The sequence below is a fragment of the Octopus bimaculoides genome, chromosome 7, assembly GCF_046866305.1.
Source record: "Octopus bimaculoides isolate indiv1 chromosome 7, ASM4686630v1, whole genome shotgun sequence".
Taxonomy (NCBI): domain Eukaryota; kingdom Metazoa; phylum Mollusca; class Cephalopoda; order Octopoda; family Octopodidae; genus Octopus; species Octopus bimaculoides.
The window spans coordinates 73,743,262-73,766,333 of NC_142934.1; the positions used below are offsets into that span (position 1 = coordinate 73,743,262).

The 23,072-nt window shown below is 36.6% G+C and overlaps 1 protein-coding gene across 2 annotated transcripts in view; it reads right to left on the reverse strand.

The window, feature by feature from the left end:
* The window catches only part of LOC106880706 (uncharacterized), a 151,153-nt gene that overhangs the window by 587 nt on the left and 127,494 nt on the right, over window positions 1-23,072 (reverse strand). For both annotated transcript variants that reach the window (XM_052969738.2, XM_014930781.3), the window contains exon 2: window positions 1-1,949. This exon is cut by the window's left edge. In XM_052969738.2, the coding sequence (XP_052825698.2) occupies window positions 1-1,949 (1,949 nt within the window). The remainder of the gene's footprint in view (window positions 1,950-23,072) is intronic.

Sequence of the window (23,072 nt, forward strand, 5' to 3'; positions counted from 1 at the left end):
ATGTGGACAACATTCTTCAGTCGGGGAACAGCTGGAACCAAATGATGCGGGTCTCGTTTCGTGGAAGGAATCAGTAAAATGAAGCATTTCTATCGCACTTTTCAGCCGTCTCATATTGTGGTGCCGTAAAGTTAAATTGGGATCCATTGTGTGAGAGCTGCGCTGAAGTTCTGCAGAATAGTGTGGGCAGTTGATCAGGTTTGGATTCTGATGACACTGGCAGATTTTCTGGACATTGTTTTGTCTTTGGAAACGACTCCGTGAAGAACTATGTTCTGCTGCAGCAGAATTCCTGCGAGAGCATGGAGTAGTTGGAGGTGGCTTGTGGGAGATTCGGTTTAGATTGGAAGTTGATACTGATGTTTCACTCAGTAACTTTCTATCAAGACTGGAATTGTGCTGAAAAGCAGATTTGTATCCATTTCTAGGTCTTCCACAGTTAGCATATGTTGTATCTTTGTAAAATTTAGGGATAAAGTTTGGCTGAAACACATCTCGAGATTGTGATACCACAATTGGATTTGTCAAGTTATGTTTCTGTGTTTTCTTTCTTTGCAAATGGGAAGGTACCATATAACCATCTTCTTCATTTTCTACTAAACTCATCTCATTTTCTTTAGAATTAAAATCAAGTTCTGGTTTTGCAAGGGAAGGGGACTTTGGTGGTGGGTTTGGTGCTTCTGGTAGATGCTCGTACAAAGTGTCAGTTGAAGACATGGACAATTTGCCATCTTCATCTACAATAGTTCCAGTTTCACTGTCGTCTTTGTTATCTAAAGGCACAGGAGGCAAGTCACGTTTCATCATTGATGGCTTCTTGCAGATTTTGGCATATTGACTCTCAAATGGATCGATCAGAGAAGATTCTGGTGAACACAAAGGGGGACCCGTTGGTGTAATAGTGGATGTTGAAGACTGTGATGATATTGATCCATCAGCAGCCTTGTTCTCAGGTTCAGACTTGTTCTCAGATTCTTGACCATTATTCTTCTTGATGCTATTATTAGCCTCTTCTGTATAAGCAGAGTAGAATGCATCAAAAGGCATCTCAGCTTTACATAATCGAGAAGAAAATACACCTTCTTCTTGGAGAGCTTTAAATGCTGCTCTTTCCTTTTTTGTCTTACGAGCACCAAACCTTTCAATGAAACCTGCTGCTTTCGGTTTCTTGGTGTCTTTTGTAGGAACACGAAGTGGTAAATCAACTTTTGGTTTTTGGTCAGTTTTATTGGAGAAAAATGGTGTTCTATTAAGAGATTTAGATGCATAATTTGGAAGAACCAGGCTGCGAGTAGAAAGTTTTCTTACAAGTGGAGATTTTGGGGCTATATCTCTGATATAACGCAAATCTTCATCTAGAGGAAGTTCAAATGTTTCCCTTTGATCAAGGCGTTTTGATGCAACAACACAATCATCTTCATCAAGTGTTTTTAATTTTAACACTCCATGTGGTACATAATGTCTCTGATTGGGTTCTGCATGTACTAACTGAGCTTTCACAGGAAGATCAAAAGCTTTTGTTAAATCTTTTAGTTCATAGACAGCATCATAATTCTTCTTATTTGGGTCTCCAACAGGGCTAAATACACCTGTCATAATCAAAGGGATCATGACCTCATGACCTTGTCCATCAAAGCACTGAAGATATTTCAAGTCTTGATCTTTCTTTGTATTAATGGTACGGTACTTTAGGAATCTTTTAAATAAGTTTTTCATGTTAGTAGAAAGACAAGTCTTGCGATGATCCATATAAACCATTCCGGTACTTAGTACTTCACCTGGAAAAATCTCTCTTGGTACCCAGGATACAGAACCGTTTTCTTCTCCTAACTCATATCCAACTGTAGATGTACGCACCAGAAATTTCTTGGGTTTGATGGCAGTGATTCCTTGTATTGAGTCAAAATATTCTACAGGTCGTCCATCGTCTGGAATCACTTCGAACCAACCTAAAAAAAAAAAAAAAAAATATATATATATATATATATATAAAATTAACGACAAAACTGATTTGTAAAAATTTCATTTGTAAATTCAAAACTTTTTCAATACATTAAATATATAAAAATGTTTCGTTTTGTTTAAAGGCACACAATGGCAAAGATGCTAAGTTCCTGTTTAAAAACTTAATACTACAATTAGTACTAGATTGTGCACTCAGAATAAAGTACTTGCCCCACTTAAGCCTAACAAGGAATAAATACTATTTCTAATTCTTGAATAACCATTTAGTTTAAGGAAAGGATCACAAGTGCTAACCATGCATGAAAACTTTAAACTGTATGTAATCATCCTATTTAACAGCCATGAGGAACAAATCATGCAAAAATAACAATAAAGAACTTTCCTTGCATCATCGTCTTTAACATCCATTTTTCTATATTTGCATGAGACAGACAGAATTTAACAAGGCAGACTTTTTAAGGCCAGATGTCGTTCCTGTCTCCAACTCTCATCTGTTTCCCTATAAGGTAATATTTACCCATAACCAGACATGTTTTCACAGAAGATTGGAAACAAAAAACACCATTTGTAGGATGGTGACATCTATTTACACCTATCACACCAAGCCAAGGCACACACACACACACGCACACACGATGGGTTCCTTTTCAGTTATCATCTATCAAATTTACACATAAGGTTTTGGTTGACCTGGGTCTATAGTAGAAGACACTTGCTCAAGGTGCCACACAGTGGAACTGAACCCGAATCCAAGTGATTGAGAAGCAAACAGTTTAACCATTTAGCATTCAGGTTACTGTCAAATGTAATGCTTATTTATTCATGTTATTTTGAAATAATCATGCCTTATCTCATAGCTCAGAGATTTTGATGAGATTGTTTATTTTTAAAATGACATGGTGGGATAAATGTGAGAGGTTGGATTTTGGTCGGTTGGATTTTGGCCAGTTGGAAAATAAAACAGGTAGAATATTTTGGCCAGTTATGGCTAGTTTAAATGCTAAAGGATTAAATTAATAAACAATATTAATGGATTAGCTGAAAAGATAGTGGGTGAAATGAAATGCCTTGCAGTATTTAGATATGGCTCTTTAAGTTTTGAGTTCAAATCCCACTGATGGCAACTTTTCCTTTCATCCTTCTGGAGTTGCTATAATAAAGTTTAGATAAGTATTAGGGTCAGTTAATCAACTATACTAAAACTTGTGGTCTTGCGTCTATGTTAGAAATCAATATTATGAAATATTGATACTTTTGATACCAGACCTGCTTGAGGACTGAGATTGTTCCAGGTTCTATAATTCAAACTTCTTGCTTTAAAGTGACTTAAATTAAAACCTTTCATAAAAATTTCATGCTATGTTTGAAACACCAGCTTAATAAAGATGAAATTATTTCACTAAATTCTTCATTATTTTCAAAGCTAATTGAAACATTTGGAGTATACTTTGAAAGAATATAGTAACAAGATGGTTAAAAACATCTGGAAAGTATTTTCCCCATACAGTTCTATATTTAAGACATGAGGAATCATGTACATTATTTACATTTCACAGATATTTGTCCTCATCTTGTTTGTTGTTAGCACAACGTTTCAGCTGATATACCCTCCAGCTTTCATCAGGTGTCTTGGGGAAATTTCGAACCTGGGTTCTCATTCCTAAGGTATTTTTCACTTTTATTATTATTCAGGTCATTGCCTGGAATCGAACTCGGAATCTTGGGGTTAGTAGCGCATGCTCTTAACCACTACGCCGTATGCCCATGGGCATATGGCGTAGTGGTTAAGAGTGTGGGCTACTAACCCCAAGATTCCAAGTTTGATTCCAGGCAATGACCTGAATAATAATAATAATAGCGAAAAATACCTTAGGAATGAGAACCCAGGTTCGAAATTTCTCCAAGACACCTGATGAAGGCTGGAGGATATATCAGCCGAAACATTGTGCTAACAACAAACAAGATGAGGACAAATATCTGTCAAATGTAAATAATGTATTTTCCCCATCGTTCTGTTAGTTCATTTCAGAGTGTCAGGTGTCTGTGTACATACACACACACACGCATGTATGCGTGCACAGAAAGAGAGAGTGAGGGAGAGAGAGACATACACATATGTGCACACATCCATCTACAGAGAGAAGAGAGACATACAGACAGACATTTACTGTTAGAACCTGAAGCTTCATTCTGTTGCTATTCTGAGTTTCTCACATAGTGATCCTTTGGACAAGAGTATTGGAATAGGAAGAGAATGAAACTCAAGCACACGGATTGCAATACTCTTAATTTCTTTATCAATCATGCTATGCCCCACCACACACGTTTTTTGTGAGTGCGTTTGCGTGAGAGCATGTGTATGTGTGTATGTATGCATGTGTGAGTGTGTGAGCGTGTGTGTGCACATGAGTACATATGTGAGCACATCTGCATGTGTGTGTGTGTGTGCATGTGCACAGTGTGTGTTGTGTGAGTGTGTGTGTGTGTGTGTGCATGTGCACAGTGTGTGTTGTGTGAGTGTGTGTGTGTTGTCTGTGTGTGTGTTGTGTAAGTGTGAGCATGTCTCTGTATATGAGTATGTGTGTGTGTAAGAGAGCATGTATCTGTGTGTGTGTATGCATGTGTGAGTGTGTGCACGCACATGAGTGCAGATGTGCTCACATCTGCATATGTGTGTGTGTGTGTGTGTGCATGTGCACAGTGTGTGTTGTGTGAATGTGTGTGCGTGTGTGTGAGTGTGTGTTGTGTAAGTGTATGTGTGAGCATGTCTCTGTGTAAGAGAGCATGTGTCTGTGTGTGCATGTGCGGAATAATTTTAAAAATTCACTTTGAAACCATGGGTTAGAGCTTACAGCATTACATGTTCAATGAGTCTTTCCGACTATACCAAGTCAATCTAATGTTTGTGAGTAAAACGGAGTAATTCAAGAGTCAACCTGGTGAGACAGGATTTTGCAGAATTAGAGTAGATTTCTCTAGAACACTCAGACACTTATATAATAGCATAATGAGTAGGTAGGTTATTTAATTGAACAATCTCAACATTCCTTGTTGAAAATGAAGTGAGATTTTGAATGAGAAATAAAAATGGAGTAAGAAAGAAAAAAGGCAAAAAAAAACAAAAACAAAAAATAAATTGTTTTCTAAAATCTTTACATTTCTTCTTTCTTTTTTTCTTTCTTTCTTTTATTTACTTTTTTTTTTTTTCTTTTGAGAAAATAATTCCTGATATCAGACAGAAATAAAGAGAAAGTTAGCATTTGCCAACACGTAACAAACAGAAAAGAATAGAATGACATCGTGTCAGATAGTCACAAGATAATTACTGAAACAATTAGTCAGAAGAAGGGAGGGGGAAAAAAAAAAAGAGTAGAAATATCAAATTTTTTTAATTTTTAAAAATTTAACATTGTCAACATGAACAATGTGATAGTAAAAAATCTCAGCAGCTAAATGTGTTAGAAGTTGAACATTTATAATTAGAAAGTGTGGTTCATTACTAAATGTAGTATAAAGACTCCACTGCATTCAGCTGTCAGTGAAACAACACTTTCAGTTCTTCAGTTCAAGGACCAAAAATGCTAGATTTGTAACTCCTCAAGGCAATTAAACTTGTGGTATTTAGATGACATATATGGTATCTCAAATCTATGGTACATAGATAACGCTTCACTTGGAGGCAATCTGCAATCTACACTGATAGTCAAAAAATCATTTGTAGAAAGGAGCCTAAAATTGAACAAGTATGAGTTAGTAGTAACTCATCATTCACTTAAGGGATGACTGTCTTTCCTTCAACATCTGTATCGAATCTTTAAAATGCCTATCTCAGTTTGTCTTTGGTCAAACACACACCAAAACCAGTCACCAAGAAGAAAATTGATGCTTTTTCAAAACTCATCAAAACCTTGACAAATCAAAAAGCTGAGAAGTAATAGAACCCATCAATAGTTTTGCATTTTTTAAATACTAAACCATCATCTATCACTGTCCAGATTGACATATCTTTTAAGATCTACTGCCAAAGAGCTATACAAATTTTGACACTTAAATTCTCTTTCTTTTTAAATCAAGTCTAACAAATATTAAACTCTTTGATACTACATAGCTACAGGTCACCATTATCCTAGGTTTCACAGAGCAAGGTTTACATTCCATAGAATGTTTGTCCCTTCCATGCTTTTCTATCCTCCATTCATGCAACACTTCCCCTCATACAAACAAGACATACAAATTTATGAACTGAAAACCGAGTTCTTAATCTTTTTTGTATTCTCAATTGTGTCCATTTCATGTCACTTAGATCACAAACATTCTTGGATAAAGCCAGTATTGGATTAAAGTGTGAGCTTTTAGTGTTACAACCCAGAGGTCTCTGCCAGCAGGAGGACCTCCAAAAATTAAGAATAAAATTATTTAATTTGTGAATGTAGAATCAATGTGTTAGTGTTCTAAATTATTTTTTAAACCTCTTGAAGCTCTATTCTGTTGAAATACAACACCTTTGTTTCAATTAATTTTAAAAATAATAAAGAATTTAGTAAAGTAACTTTACTAAATTATTGTCATTATTAAGATGGCATCTCAAACATAAATTAACAAGACATTTTGATGGAAAGTTTTAATTTAGATCACTTGAAAACAGGAAGTTTGATTCAAAGATCTAAGGGAAATCTTGGGCAGATGGTTATTAGAAGGGTTAAAATAGGCTTGCTTTAGACACTTTGAAGAGCAATTTGATGGATTCAGGTACAAGCATGAAATACTGAAAGCTTCTGATATCTACAGCCCTGTAGTAAGACTAAATAAACTTCATTCCACAAGGTCAAAATAACCCTCTGAATTTATCTATATTCAATGACTGAGAGGAAATTTTCTCCAAGATAAAATGTTTGTTTCTAGATTAAACAGACTTACTCTTATGGTAATTGAAAACAATGTTCTCAACCTGCAAATGTTTGAATTATAATTGTGGTTAACTAAGTAAAAGTATATTAAATATTTCCTTAAGTATTCTTTCTGTTTGAAAATTTCACAGTGGGGCTGTACAGTATTTGTAACCTGGAGGTTTACAAAATCTTAATCTGACTCTGGATAAAGTAAATTAATACCCTTTATCTCCTATTTTCCTCTCATCTGAATTCTTTAGATTTCGTAAAGAATACTAATATTCTTTAGAAACATTAGTAACAACTAATTCCTTCCTTAGACACAAAACTAATTTCGTAAGAGAAAAGACAGTTGAATTTCTAACACAGACTCTTGGCAAAAGACAAAACAAAATTAATCCTAGCAAGGCACTGAATCAATTATTTGCCGTGTGTCTATTATCTTACACCTTCATGAGAACTGTTAAATATTAAGATACTGATTTGATAATACAGACATTGTGCTATTTTTCAAACAGTAAATAACATATCTATGCTACAGACACTACGCACATACCCATAAGCACATACCCACACACAACCAGAGCAATGCACATGCACTTATTCATGCACACTTTTAATCCTCCACACACAACCAGACCAATGCACAAATACACACACACCCTTCACCTCTCCACACATTACAACCAGAGCAATGTATGTACATACAAACACACACATGCGCACAACCAGAGCAATGTACATACAAAAACATCTATTCACACACCTGCGCACACACACACACACACACACACACACACACACACAACCAGAGCAATGCACATATACACACACCACACACGCATGCACTAGTGCTGTGCTTACATATACTCATGCGCGCGCGTGCACACACACTAAATATGGTCAACACAAGCAAATTTCTCCATTAGTTTCTCTATAGGTAAATATTGTAAATGCTGTTTAGGTAGCTAGTCATGTATACACAAAAGCAGTGACAAAACACAAAAACAACAACAAAGAAGACTATCACTACACAGAGATAACCTATTGACTCTTAATAAAATATAACACGCCTTCTTCCATGAAGTACAAACTCAGAGCTTGTCCTATTGAATATTTTTCCCTTTGTTGTGACTGTTATGCCCCATTGCATCAGCTCTGATTGAGGAGATTTATGATTAAAGGCATTCCAGCCATGACCATCCCATCTTTCTCATAAGTATTGCTTATTTTAGGTGGTAGACTTAATACCTCACCTGGTCCTTGGGTGACTCTGATGGAGAGGAGTCTTCTGATGTAAGTATTTGAGCCAATTCTTCAGTTTGGGGACACCTTTCTCCCTCCCTGTCCCTGGTTGTCTCAGAAGCCCTGTAAAGGGTTATGACCACAGCTTGCTTCCCAATTACATGGTTCTGGGTTCAGTCCTACTGTGTAGCACCTTGGGCAAGTGTCTTCTATGATAGCCTCAGGCTGACCAAAGCCTTGTGACTGAATTTGGTAGGCGGAAACTGCAAAGAAGCCGGTCATATGTGTGTGTGTGTGTGTGTGTGTGTGTGTATATATATATATATATATATATATATATATATATATATATATGTATGTATACATATATATATATGTGTGTATATATATATATATATATATATATATATATATATATATATATATATATATATATATACATATGTATGCATGTACATATTTATGTGTGTGTGTGTGTGTGAGTGTGTGTGTGTGTGTGTGTGTGAGTGTGTGTGTGTGAGTGTGTTTGTTCCCCTACCATTGCTTGACAACCAATGCTGTAACTTAGTGGTTCAGCAAAAGGGGCCAATAGAATAAGTACTAGGCTTACATAAAATAAGTCCTGGGGTCAATTTCTTCAACTAAAAACTATTTAAGGCAGTGCTCCAGCATGGCTGCAGTCAAATGACTGAAACAAGTAAAAGAATAAAACAAACACCTGGGACTACTAAATTATCCAATGTCATCTCTTCTTCCTCTCTTTACAGGATAGTAGGGTGTAATTTAAAAGAATTTTGGCCATAATTTTTTGCAAGTTTAACAACCATGTAGAGGCTGTGTTATTGTGAATTTTGGCTGTGTGATAAGAAATTTGCTTCCCAACCACATGGTTCCATGTTCAGTCCAATGGGGTGGCACCTTGTGCAAATGTCTTCTACTATAACTACAACCAACCAAAGTCTTGTGAGTAGATTTGGTAGATGGAAACTGAAAGAAGCCCGTCATATATATGTATGTATGTATGTATGTATGTATGTATGTATGCATGCATGCATGCATGTGTGTGTATGTTTGTGTTTTTTCACTCCCACCACTTGACAAGCATCCAAGTAACTTAATGAAAAAGAGATTGATAGGATATGTTCCAGGTTTTAAAAAATAAGTACTAGAATTGATTTGTTTGACTAAATCCTTCAAGGCAGTGCCTAGCATGGCCACGGCCTCATGAATGAAACAAGTAAAAGATAAAATGAAGCTACTGTGTGAATTTGAAAAAAAATTACATTAAAAATAGGTGGAGAAATTAAGAGGGGAGAAAGGGCTCCTGCTGTGTAGTTTGACAAAAAAACATATGATTATTAAATTAATATAACAAAAAGCTTACATTTAGGTCCAGCTAGAATGCTAGCGCCCATTGTTTTTCAATCAACATTTAGATGAAGTTAGTTATTTGTACAAACTAGCCACCAGTAGTGTAAATAGCAATCCATGTGGAGCAAACAGCAGTTTGGGAACAGAATGATTCACTACCAAGAGTTTTTTTGGTATTTTTGACAGAGAAGTTAACACAAAAATAAAGAAAAAGAAAAAAAATCAGGGAAAATCTAAAAACAACATTAAACTGTGTAAAATAAGATAAATAGCTAATGTTTTGTTTTATATAATTTTATCTGAACTAAGATGGTATATATTTACCATGATAGACAGACAAACAGGCAGGTGTTCTTTGATCTCCTGAACAAGGTAATTATCTCTGTTGCAGGCTGATAAACATTTGTGTAAATAAACCATTTAGCAGTGTGCCAGCCAAGCTTGTAAGAAATTATGGAATGAAATTCTGTGAGTTCAAATCAGATTGAATGCAGTGGGGATAAGGAAGAAATATGATGTTTTAGGCAGCGTCTTGAAGCAGGTGTGCACTGGGCAGAGTTGCTTGGGGGCCTCACAGGTCTAAGGTCCCAATTCAGGCCAATGAATGCCTGCGGCTTAATGTCAAAAAGTATGAGTAGAGTGCTGAAAAGTTCCTGGCTTTAAAGGTTTCGCGAAAGGTCTAGCTGGAGGCCCAACCTTCTGAGTTCTTTTACAGAGCTTAGAAAAACTGAAGGACCACTGCAATAAGTGTGTGAATCTGAGAGGGGAATATGTTGAATGAAATCATAATTAACTGATCCTCCTGTATTTTCTTTCACCCAAAGAAGGAACTTTCCAGCAGCCCTTTGTAACTACTAAATAGGACCCAGTACATTGATTTATCCAGAAGCCTCACAGGTATATGGGTCCAATTATGATTTATGTATGCTGCGGGTTGCTATCAATAAATACTAGAGGGCCCAGTGCCTTGATTTGCCCAGGGGCCTACAATGCTACTAAGATCTGGTTTCAGGACTGTCCCTTTATCTGAGAGAGAAAGATTTGTTTTGCAGATGTAGACCCTCCACTTCTCACCAGTTTCTAAAGATTTTGTTAATTATTATTTTTTTTTTGTAATATTTAATAAGGAATTAGATCAAAATGTGTGATTTATTGTTTAATAAGGAATTAGATCAAAATGTGTGATTTATTGTTTAATAAGGAATTAGACCAAAATGCGTGATTTATTGTTTTATAGCTGGCAATAACATAACTTTTCTGTTTGGTTCAGATGACATATTGTGTAGACTTACTACATTACAAAGCAGAGAATAAAAAGAAAAAAATCTGTTTTACTTTTATTTTGGGTAGTGGAAGTTGTTGCTTTTGTTGTTAGGCCAGGTAAGACTTGATTAAGAAGTCCAATAGCACACTAGTAGCTGACCAAACACTGATACAACACAAAAATCCATCTTCCTAGATATACCATGTTTCTAGCTAACTGAGGACCATACTGCACATTAACATGCGTTATTATAAGGGGATCCAGCATAACAGTCTGTACATAATGGTCTCTCTCCACTGACCAGTCTGTTCCTGTCCACCCAAAGATTTTGGTGGTGACCAGAAGTACCATCAACAAATTTTACTAGAGCAATGTGAACGCAAGTCAGAGCATGACAATTGTTATTTCTCTGCATGATGGTGATGCAGTAGTATGTAGTGGTGATGGTAGTATGTATCCCAGCAATGTTTGAGAACCACTTAGGGTAGAGGAAGATTTTAATCTAAATTGATATATTCGATGTCATTCTGTATTAGTGTTTCCCAAATGGTAGTGAAGGCACGTGGCTTAGTGACTAGGATATTTGGCTCCTGATTGTAAGGTCATGAGCTCAATTCCTAGCAGCACATTGTGTTCTTGAGCAAGAAACTTTATATTACATTGTTCCAGTCCACTCAACTGGCAAAAATGAGTTCTACTTGTTATTCAAAGGGCCAGCAAGTTTTGTCACATTCTGTGTCATGCTAAATCTCCCTGAGAACTACATTAAGGATACGTGAGTCTGTGGAGTGCTCAGCCACTTGCATGTTGATTTCATGAATAGGCTGTTCCATTAATCAGATCAACTGGAACACTCGTCAAAACCAAAGGAGTGTCAGTTTTCTCAAAAGGGACATCATCATAAGACACACAAGTGTATCATGAGGTGTAGTTATGTGCAACATGGAAATAATATTACATTTAAAAGATGTGAAAACCACAAACTGAAATTCCAAAGATGCAGGCATGAATTTGTAGTTAAGTAGGTTCTTTTGCAACCATAAAATTTGCACTTCAGTCCCTGTCTAATGGAACTGAACCCAAAACCATGTTTGAGTATCTTTTATAATAGCCTGCAAGTCAAGCAATGCCTTGTAAGTAAACTTGGTAAAAGGGAATTGTACAAAGACCGTTGTGTCATCATCGTCATCAATTAACATCCACTTTTCCATGTTTGCAGGAGTCAAAACTTGTTAAAGCAGATTTTCTATGGCTGGATGCCTTTCCTGTTGCCAACCCTCACCTGTTTCCAAGCAAGGTAATATATTCTCATGGTGAGGCATGTTTTTTCACAGAAGACTGGAAATGAACACCTTTGCTGATATGATGATTGATGCCCATTTAAAACTATCATGTGATATCTAGACAAAGTCACCCTCCCCCCCCACACACATGACAGGTTTCCACACAGTTTCTGTCTACCAAATACACTCATGAAGTTGTGGTTGGTCCAGAGCTACAGAAGACACTTGCCCAAGATGCCAGGCTGTGGGACTGAACTCAAGAACACATGGTTGGGAAATAAGCTTCTTTAATCTCAAGACTGCGTCTGTGCCTATATTTTCTTTCAAATGTGTATGTGTGTGTGTGTATGTGTGTGAATGTCTACTTTCTGCACTTCACATGAAAATTACTGAGCTACAGAAAGTGACATTTGTTGATATCAACCTGTCAGCAATTCATCCAGTAGCTCTGTACTTTCAAAGACTTGTAAAAAAGACATCGAAATATTTTTACTTGTTCTAAAGTGAGTCAGAATTTTAAAATTTTGATAAGCCCCTATACTATCTATATGACAGGGTGAAATTGTGAGAATAGAAAATTTACAATGCCAGCCTTGTTGCAACAGAATACAATTTCTTGATAATTTTATTTTGGCTCAATGGTTATCAGAAGTGAGGAATCTGGGAGGTTCTCCCTCCCCCTCTCTCACTCTCACATTCTTCATTCTCAGACAAAGGACAAGAGCCCAAAACATCAGATTCTTAATTCCTCACATCAACTGAACTTGAAGTTGCCAAATCTATGTAGAGTACAATAACAATACTTCCAGAACAAGTACACAAAACCACGTCCAAAGATCACGCCTACACACACAAAAAAAAACTATAAAATGAAAGATTACCTGGACTCATGAAGAACACATAATGTTACCACAACTTCAATTCCCATAGATCTTGTCACAACATGAAAGCCCAACTATAAATAACTAGACTCATGTACAACACTCTAGAAACACTATCTTCACCACTCCGTCTGGACAAACATAATAAAATCATACTAATAAAAATAGTTGCAAAATCAACATCCTCATTGGTCTTGGGATGCAGACCACTAAAATATAGAGGAACAGCAACTGCTGCTACACTCTAACCAAGACTCTGTAGATTTTAGTGGTGGCACTTGTAGCTAACACCAGGATCTATGAATGTATAAGAATATATCTGATAGTGAAGAGAGTGTAATACATCCAGACTGTAAGGTGGCAAGCTGGCAGAATCATTAGCATGCTGGGGGTGGGGTGGGGGGTGGGGTGGGGGGTGGGGTGGGGGGCACAATGTAATCAACTTAAACCCTTCCCTGAAATTGCTGGGCTTGTGCCAAAATTTGAAACCAATATATCCAGACTGTCGCGCTGCACTCCACATAATTTGCTGCTTCTTATTCGAGCATGTAGTATGGCTCTTAGCTTGATGGAGGCTTGATATAATTGGGAGGATGGATTGATAGGTTGCATGTTGTAATTTGATCACTCACTTGCATGCAGAAGGACTGCTTCCTTATGGCTGTCCTGGAGTCACACAATCACCTCCAATCATCTCCAATTCACTGAATACCACCATCACATAACAGCAATACTATCATCATCATCATCATCCATTGTTTTAAATCTGGGTTTTGTCCCCATTAACAACAGTGGCTGGGTCTACCTCAATGCCATAGTAACCGAGGTAGGCAGGTGCAGCCCACCCCAACCTTGGGCTGGCTGGCTGGTGCCCATTCTCCTTTGCTATCATGAGGCTGTTTTGGAGCTGGATTTTCTACAGGGAGCATAAGTTGAGGCACCTGAATTTAGTACAGTATTATCCATACAATTTCAAACTTGTATGCTGCGGTAGAGGCAACATGTTCTTTGTCTATTTCCTTAACTTCTTGGAGATTTTAGGTATAATTATATTAATGTGTCCATCTGTTCTAATTTAATTAAATTTTATGTCTTTGTGAAGCTGAGGATTGCTCTGCATTTTAAATCGATGTAATGATTGCATTGTTCAATTAAATGGAGTTGCATGAAACGATCATACTGCATTACCTCTGGATATCCTTGTTGCTTATTTTGATTTATATATATATATATATATATATACTAGCAGAAATACCCGGCGTTGCCCAGGTTAAAGAGAATAATGAAATCTAAAAACGCCATCTAGACTACGCATCATCTTTATATAGAGAGATGTATATACACACACGCACCCAAACACACGTATATATATGTATATCAATATAAATATATGAAAGTCAATGAAGTTTCGTAAAAGAAGGTGATCATGTACATACTTTCTTGCTGTTGTGATTATAACACCTCGTTGTAAACAATGTTCCTTGTTTTCCCTTGTGGAGCATATACAAATAGGTTTTTTTTGCTGCCCACTCTTGAGCAGCCAACATACAGATGTCCATGTGAGAAGCAGGGCTCTTCCAAGAGAAGACCAGCTACAGACAGTGTTTGACCCTGAGATTTGTTTATGGACATGACAAAAGTCACACGAAGGGGGAATTGTAGTCTTCTGAATGTAAAAGGAATGTCTGCTCCTGATGGAGTAAGAGGAATTCTTGGAATAAAGACGTCATCCCCTTTTGCACATCCAGAAAGAATGGTAGCCTCGATAACGTGTGACATCATTTTCTAAATAATGCTCATCTGTTATGTTCGGGTTAAAATTTCATCGACATCAAAAATATATGAATTTTCATGGGCGTTATGGCCGTTATGCAAAGAATATAATTTCCAAATTTCATAAAGATCCATTCAGTACTTTTGACGTAGTTTTGGATAAGAAAACAAATGACTAATGTGTGTGTTTGTGTGCATGTGTATGTGTGTGTGATGGGTGTATATATGTATAGATATCTGTATGCATGTATATATGTATATATGTGTACATATTACATGTACATCTATATATATATATATATACATCTACACATATGTATACATAAACATGTATGCATATAGATCTATCTATCTATCTATATATATATATATATATATATACATATACGTGTACATATACATCTATATGTATACATATACATCTATCTCTCTCTCTTTCTCTCTCTCTATCTATACATATACGTGTACATATACATCTATATGTATACATATACATCTATATGTATACATATACATCTCTCTCTCTCTTTCTCTCTCTCTGAAAGTATCTGTCATTACAGTATCGAAATGGTGTACATATACATCTATATGTATATATATACATCTCTCTCTCTCTCTTTCTGTCTCTCTCTCTGTCTTTCTGTCTCTCTCTCTGTCTTTCTGTCTCTCTCTCTGTCTTTCTGTCTCTCTCTTTCTCTCTCTGTGAAAGTATCTGTCATTACAGTTTCGAAATGTGATTGTTTCAGTTAGTGGAATAGTTTCATTTTTAAAGTGAAAGTATTTGACCTGAGTGTTTTTGTTTCACTTTTGACACGTAATACTTAAATAGTGAAGATATTATGTTGCCGTGTGCTCGAACTCTGCAAAAAGTTAAAAAAATTTTTTGACTAAAACACAACTGTAAGGCATGTGTAAAATTTGAATGAAATTGGTTGCGTAGTTCTCGAGTTTTAGGGATTCACACAGACAGACAGACAGAGAGACATTCTCATTTTTATATATATAGATATATCATCATCATCATTTGCAGGATCCAATTGAATTGAGGCATTTTAATAATAAGTACACCAAGTTAGGGTCGAGAGTAGCATATCTATGTATCAACAGTATACATGGACACTCATGCATATATTAATGTTTATACAGAAAAAAAAAAAAAAAAAATATTCATTATGAGCCAGATCTTAAATGTTAAATTTTGGATTTAAATTTTTATTCCCCTGAAAAATAAAAAAACCCAGAAAAATGTCTTTTTCATGATGTAATTGATTTGTTCATCAATAAAAACGTGTCTGAAACAGCTGTTGTGAACCTCAGCCCACTTGTCTTCTTACTTAAATATATATATATTGTTGAGAGACTCACTTGCTTTAGTCTTTGGTTTGCATCAAATTGCATAGAAGCATAATTTTTTAAGCAGGAAGTCACTAGCTATGTGACTTTTCCGAATATTGTCCATTAACCCTTTTGTTACTGTATTTCTTTTGAGATGCTCTGTGTTTCTTTCAATTAATTTTAAATATAACAAAGAATTGAGTAAAATAACTTAGTTATCCTTAAGCTAGTGTTAGGAACCTAAATTGTGACTAAGGTTTGGTCGAAGATTTTAATTCAAAATTTTTGAAAACAAGACATTTGTACTACAGAGTCAGAGGCAGTTTCAGCCAGGTTGGTATCAAAAAGGTTAACCTACACAAGAATAAAAAAAGAAAAAATCTGACATCTTTTTTAGCATTATTTCTCCGAAACTATTTTATATTCTTAGCTCGCTTTATTCTAAATGCATTGTTTTGTAGCATACATTCTTAAATTCCTTGCTTTGTTGAGTTCTATTTTAGAATAGTGAAGGCGTTACTCCAGCATGGTGACAGTCTAATGACTAAAACTAGTAAAAAGAATAAAACAATTCTCCATGATTAGCTGTTAAGTACAAATGATGTCTACATTTACAATTCAATCTGCATATTTATATAAGAGACATGCATGGAAAAACAAGGCAACTTATTACAGTTATCGTCACATGAGGTGAGCTGTTTTAAATCCAAGAAATTACGTTGAAGCTTTTGTTCTCTCATTTTGTGTGTGTGTGTGTGTGTGTGTGACAGAGAGAGTGAGAGAGAGACAGGGGGAAGAGGGGAGGGAGTTACTGGGGAGGGAAATAAAGAATGAATATTTTTGTTTTAAATGCAAATCATTTAAATACTGAAAACGGTTAGTTTCACTATATATTCATATATTCATACCTAGCTATCTATCTACGTGTGTGTGTGTGTGTGTGTGTGTGTGTGTGTGTGTGTGTGTGTGATAATCATCATCACCATCATTCTGATGCCTGCTTTCCCATGTTTGGGTTAGACAGAACTTATTGAGGTAGATTTTCTACAGCCAGATGTTCTCCTTGTCACCTACCCTCACCTGTTTTCAAGCAAGGTAATATTTTCCCATGGCTGGACTTTTTCACAGAAAACTTGAAACAAACAAACACAATTTGCATGATGGTGACGCACATTTACAACAATTGTGCAATATCAAGACAAAGACACACACACACGTGCATGCACGCATGCGCGCACACACACACACACACACACACACACACACACACACAAATATGGCAGGCTTCTTTCAGTTTCTATCTACAGAGCCCACTCACAAAGCCCTGGTTGCTCTGAGAATATGATAGAAAACACTTGCTCAAGATGCCATGCAGTGGGACAGCCTGAAACCATGTCAGTGCCTAAGCCATACTTGAAGAAATAAAAGTGAATGAATGTACTTTACAAGACATAAAGCTAGTTTTGCACCTAGATCACTGGAATTTTACATTGGGGTACATCTTTTCAAGTAGAAGGCCATCATAGATGATGTGACTTTCTCTGATACTTTCTACAAATCCATCAAAGTTGTGTACTGCAGCTAGTGTGTGTGTGTGTGTGTGTGTGTGTGTGTGTGTGTGTGTGTGTGTGTGTGTGTGTGTGTGTGTGCATGCACGCATGCAGGTGTATGTATGATCATTTTTTTTTATGTCAGTTTTTCTATGCTAGCATGGGTTAGACAGAGATATTATACAGGCATTGTTTTACGGTAGGATACCATTCCAGTGGCTAACTTTTGCTTGTTTTTCAAGTAAAGAATCTTTTATTCAACACATCTTCAAAAGAACAAAGTAAACAGCCAATTTATTGTCAGTAGAAATGACGATTCTATGACTGCTTGTAATTGAGCAGTTTTGGAGAAGGGCAAAAGTAAACACAGAAACACACACATGAAATGCACATAAACCTACATGCAGTCACACATATCTGATGAGCTTCTTTAAGTTTCTGCCTACCAAATCCACTCACAGGAATTTGGTTTGCCTGGGACTGTAACAGATGACAGCTGCTCAAAGTGCCATGCATACTGGGCCTCATCGAGATGACAATAGACCAAGATGTTTGGCAATTTGAGGTTTTTGAAAAAAACCTGGCCACCTCAGCAAAACTGAATTCTGGAAGTATTGTGTGTCTCACCTACATGTAACACTAAGTTTTCCACACATCCTCCCTAATAAACCAAACTACATCTCTTCTCTTCCTCACATCTCTTCTTCATGCACTATGTTTATCTCTCCCTCCCCATTCCTGCAGCCCAATCCTGTCTCCCATACTGCCTGCCAACTGTGTCATTACTATCCTGTCATCCCCCCTACTATATACCCAGGTTTCACCACTCACTGCATTCCACCTCTCCTTTTGCATTCACATGAACTCCCTACTCATGCTCCCTGGATATAGAGTTCAACACATTTCTCCTGTAACACATTTCTTCTCATAGTAAAAATAACATTCGCTTGCCCACTCTTCTTGCTCTAAATAGACATTGACTTTCTGGAAAGCTTGATGGACATACATGATGGAGAAGTCTTCAGAAGAACCTTCAAAAAATACCTTCCCAAAGATTGAAAGCAGAGAGGTACTCCAATAGTTTCTACATTTTGTATGTGGTAGAAAACTGCCTCTGGTTTATCAGTTTATTTACCTTGGTAGTATACTCTTACTCTTTTACTCTTTTACTTGTTTCAGTCATTTGACTGTGGCCATGCTGGGGCACCATCTTTAGTTGAGCAAATCGACCCCAGGACTTATTCTTTGGAAGCCTAGTACTTATTTTATCGGTCTCTTTTTGCCGAACTGCTAAGTTATGGGGACGTAAACACACCAGCATCGGTTGTCAAGCGAAGTTGGGGGGACAAGCACAGACACACAAACATATATATATATATATATATATATATATATATACATACACACTACACACATATATACGACGGGCTTCTTTCATTTTCCGTCTACCAAATCCACTCACAAGGCTTTGGACGGTCCGAGGCTATAGTAGAAGACACTTGCTCAAGGTGCCACGCAGTGGGACTGAATCCAGAACCATGTGGTTGGTAAGCAAGCTACTTACCACACGCTTTTATGTTTTATTTTGCATGAAATTTGGCATAGAATGGAAAGGGCTTGTATGGCTTTTACTAGGTTGGAAGCTTGAATATGGCCACAATATGTATGCATGCACTCACACAAATATATACACATACATGCACATACATATATACACATATGTTTACATACTTACATGCATGTATACATATGTACACACATGCATATATATTTTATGTGTGTATGTATGCATGTGAGTATGTATGTAAACACAAACACACACACACAGACACACATTATGACATTTCTTTACAAATGCGCAACATGAAGCACTCATCAGACAGTGTAAGACAACTCGAACATTTTCACCAGAAATGTATGAAATGCTTATTAGGAATCTATATATATAAAAATGAGAATGTGTGTCTGTCTGTCTGTCTGTGTGAATCCCTAAAACTCGAGAACTACGCAACCAATTTCATTCAAATTTTACACATGCCTTACTTAGGGTTCCAGTTGTGTTTTAGTCAAAAAAAATTATTAACTTCTAGTAGAGTTCGAGCACACGGCAACATAATATCTCCTCCACTATTTAAGTATTACGTGTCAAAAGTGAAACAAAAACACTCATGTCAAATACTTTCACTTTAAAAATGAAACTATTCCACTAACTGAAACAATCACATTTCGATACTGTAGTGACAGATACTTTCACAGAGAGAGAAAGAGAGAGACAGAGAGATGTATATGTATACATATACATGTATATGTACACCATTTCGATACTGTAATGACAGATACTTTCAGAGAGAGAGAGAGAGAGAAAGAGAGAAAGAGAGAGAGAAAGAGAGAATGAGAGAGAGAAAGAGAGAGAGAGAGAGAGAGAGATGTATATGTATACATATAGATGTACACGTATATGTATATATATATAGATCTATACATACATGTATATGTATACATATGTGTAGATGTATATATATATATAGATGTACATGTAATATGTACACATATATACATATATACATGCATACAGATATCTATACATATATACACCCATCACACACACATACACATGCACACAAACACACACATTAGTCATTTGTTTTCTTATCCAAAACTACGTCAAAAGTACTGAATGGATCTTTATGAAATTTGGAAATTATATTCTTTGCATAACGGCCATAACTCCCATGAAAATTCATATATTTTTGATGTTGATGAAATTTTAACCAGAACATAACAGATGAGCATTATTTAGAAAATGATGTCACACGTTATCGAGGCTACCATTCTTTCTGGATGTGCAAAAGGGGATGACGTCTTTAGTCCAAGAATTCCTCTTACTCCATCAGGAGCAGACATTCCTTTTACATTCAGAAGACTACAGTTCCCCCTTCGTGTGACTTTTGTCATGTCCATAAACAAATATCAGGGTCAAGCACTGTCTGTAGCTGGTCTTCTCTTGGAAGAGCCCTGCTTCTCACATGGACAACTGTATGTTGGCTGCTCAAGAGTGGGCAGCAAAAAAAAACCTATTTGTATATGCTCCACAAGGGAAAACAAGGAATATAGTTTACAATGAGGTGTTATAATCACAACAGCAAGAAAGTATGTACATGATCACCTTCTTTTACGAAACTTCATTGACTTTCATATATTTATATTGATATACATATATATACGTGTGTTTGGGTGCGCGTGTGTATATACATCTCTATATATAAAGATGATGCGTAGTCTAGACGGCGTTTTTAGATTTCATTATTCTCTTTAACCCGGGCAACGCCGGGTATTTCTGCTAGTATCTTATAAGTGTATGATTCCTAATACAAAAATGCTTGAAGAGTCCAAGAATCTGACCATCGTGACACTTCATAAAAAGTGGAATAAAATGGGAATGTAATGTGTCACAGCTAAGTGATTGCCAATTACAAGTTTTCTCTGGAGAATTAATGAACCAAATGGAAATACAAACTGCCCAGTAGCTACGACTTTGGTACGAAGACTGAGATGTTTATTTAGCAAACCCTCTTTCTGAGCCAGCCAAAAGCTACTGAGGTCTTTTAAGTCAGTTCAGAATTATGTTGTCTACTGAGAAGTCATTGGAAATTGTGCTACCAAGGGATCTGAACGATGAGGGAATGGTTAATGCTGCTGTTGCATTGAGAGAATGGTGTAATGTGGACATTAACTATCAGGCCTGTTCTTTTATAAGCTATAATAGTTGGTGAAGGTGCATGGCTTAGTGGTTAGCACATCAGGCTCACAATCACAAGGTAGTGAGTTCGATTCCCAGACTGTGCTGTGTGTTGAACACCTATTTTGTATATCTTAAACTATCTCTGATGAGATTTGACTTTCAAATAATTTTAAATTTTATTAATTAATTTTCTTGAATTGAAACAGCTGTAAGGGATGTTTGTCAATTTTTTAATTAATAAATAATAATTTATTAATTACCTCTCTATTTTCTTGGCTTACTTAAATAAATATATATAAACCATGCAACATTCTTTGTATAGGTAACTAACCAGTACTTTCATAAGATTTTACTATCCCTCAATGAGATTTGTAACCTTTAGTTGTGTGTGTGTGTGTATATATATATATATATATATATATATATATAGAGAGAGAGAGAGAGAGAGAGAGAGAGAGAGAGAGAGAGAAGAGAGAGAGAGAGAGAGAGAGAGAGAAAGAGAGAGAGAGAGAGAGAAAGAGAGAGAGAGAGAGAGAGAGAAAGAGAGAGAGAGGACCTATTAGCCTTGTCAAAGACATAACAACCTTTCCATTGCTGGTGTCATAAAATATATCCAGGACACTTCAAAAAGTGTTTGGTGTTACGGAGGGCATCAAAACTTTATCAAAATGGTATGTGTGAGCAAGACATGGTCCTCTGAACCATCTAGGAGGGCAGTAAGCCTCGATCAGAACTGATGGGGAATCTGTCCAACCCATGCTAACATGAAAAGCCGACATAACAGGATGATTATACTCACTCACACACATATACCATATTTTTCAGCATACAAGTCAAATTTTTCAGACCAGTATTTACAGCCCAAAAAGGTAGAGCAACTTATACACCAAGAGAACTTGAAAGAGCAAATGCACAGAAGGATTTGGAAAGATAGTTGAATGTTAAAATTGCACGTTTACACTATATAACTACATTGACTTGTATGCTGGAAAATATACCTTATATATTAACTACTTATCTACAAATATATACTTCACATGATGCACTAATTGCCCCAAGTGAGCACATAGAAATTCCTTTGATGGTGTAGCAGCTGGAAAAAGAAATCTCAAAAATATCATTTGTATATTCATTTATATTTATCTATGTGCCCAGTAGTTCACATAAATGACTGGCTGTACAAAGATCATGAGTTCAAATCTAATGCAGGTATTTCATTATTCATCATCATCATCATTTAACGTCCGCTTTCCATGCTGGCATGGGTTGGACGGTTTGACTGGGGACTGGTGAGCCAGATGGCTGCAACAGGCTCCAATCTGATCTGGCAACATTTCTACAGCTGGATGCCCTTCCTAACGCCAACCACTCAGTGAGTGTAGTGGGTGCTTTTACGTGCCACTGGCATGAGGGCCAGTCAGGCGGTACTGGCAATGGCCACACTCAAATGGTGTTTTTATGTGTCACCTGCAGCGGCATTAACAATGCTCTCGCTCGAATGTTGTTGTCCACGTACCACCAGCACAAGTGCCAGTAAGGCGACGCTGGTAACGATCACGCTCGAATGGTGCTTTTTACGTGCCACCAGCATGGGGGTCAGTCAGCAGCCCTGGCAACGATCCCGCTCGGATCGTGCTCTTAGCGCTCCACGGGATGCCAGTCATGCGGTGCTGTCATTGAATTTGATTTCACTTGCCTCAACAGGTCTTATTTATTATTCTATATAATAATGAAACAGAAATAGATAAGAATGTCATAGAGAATACTCTTTCTT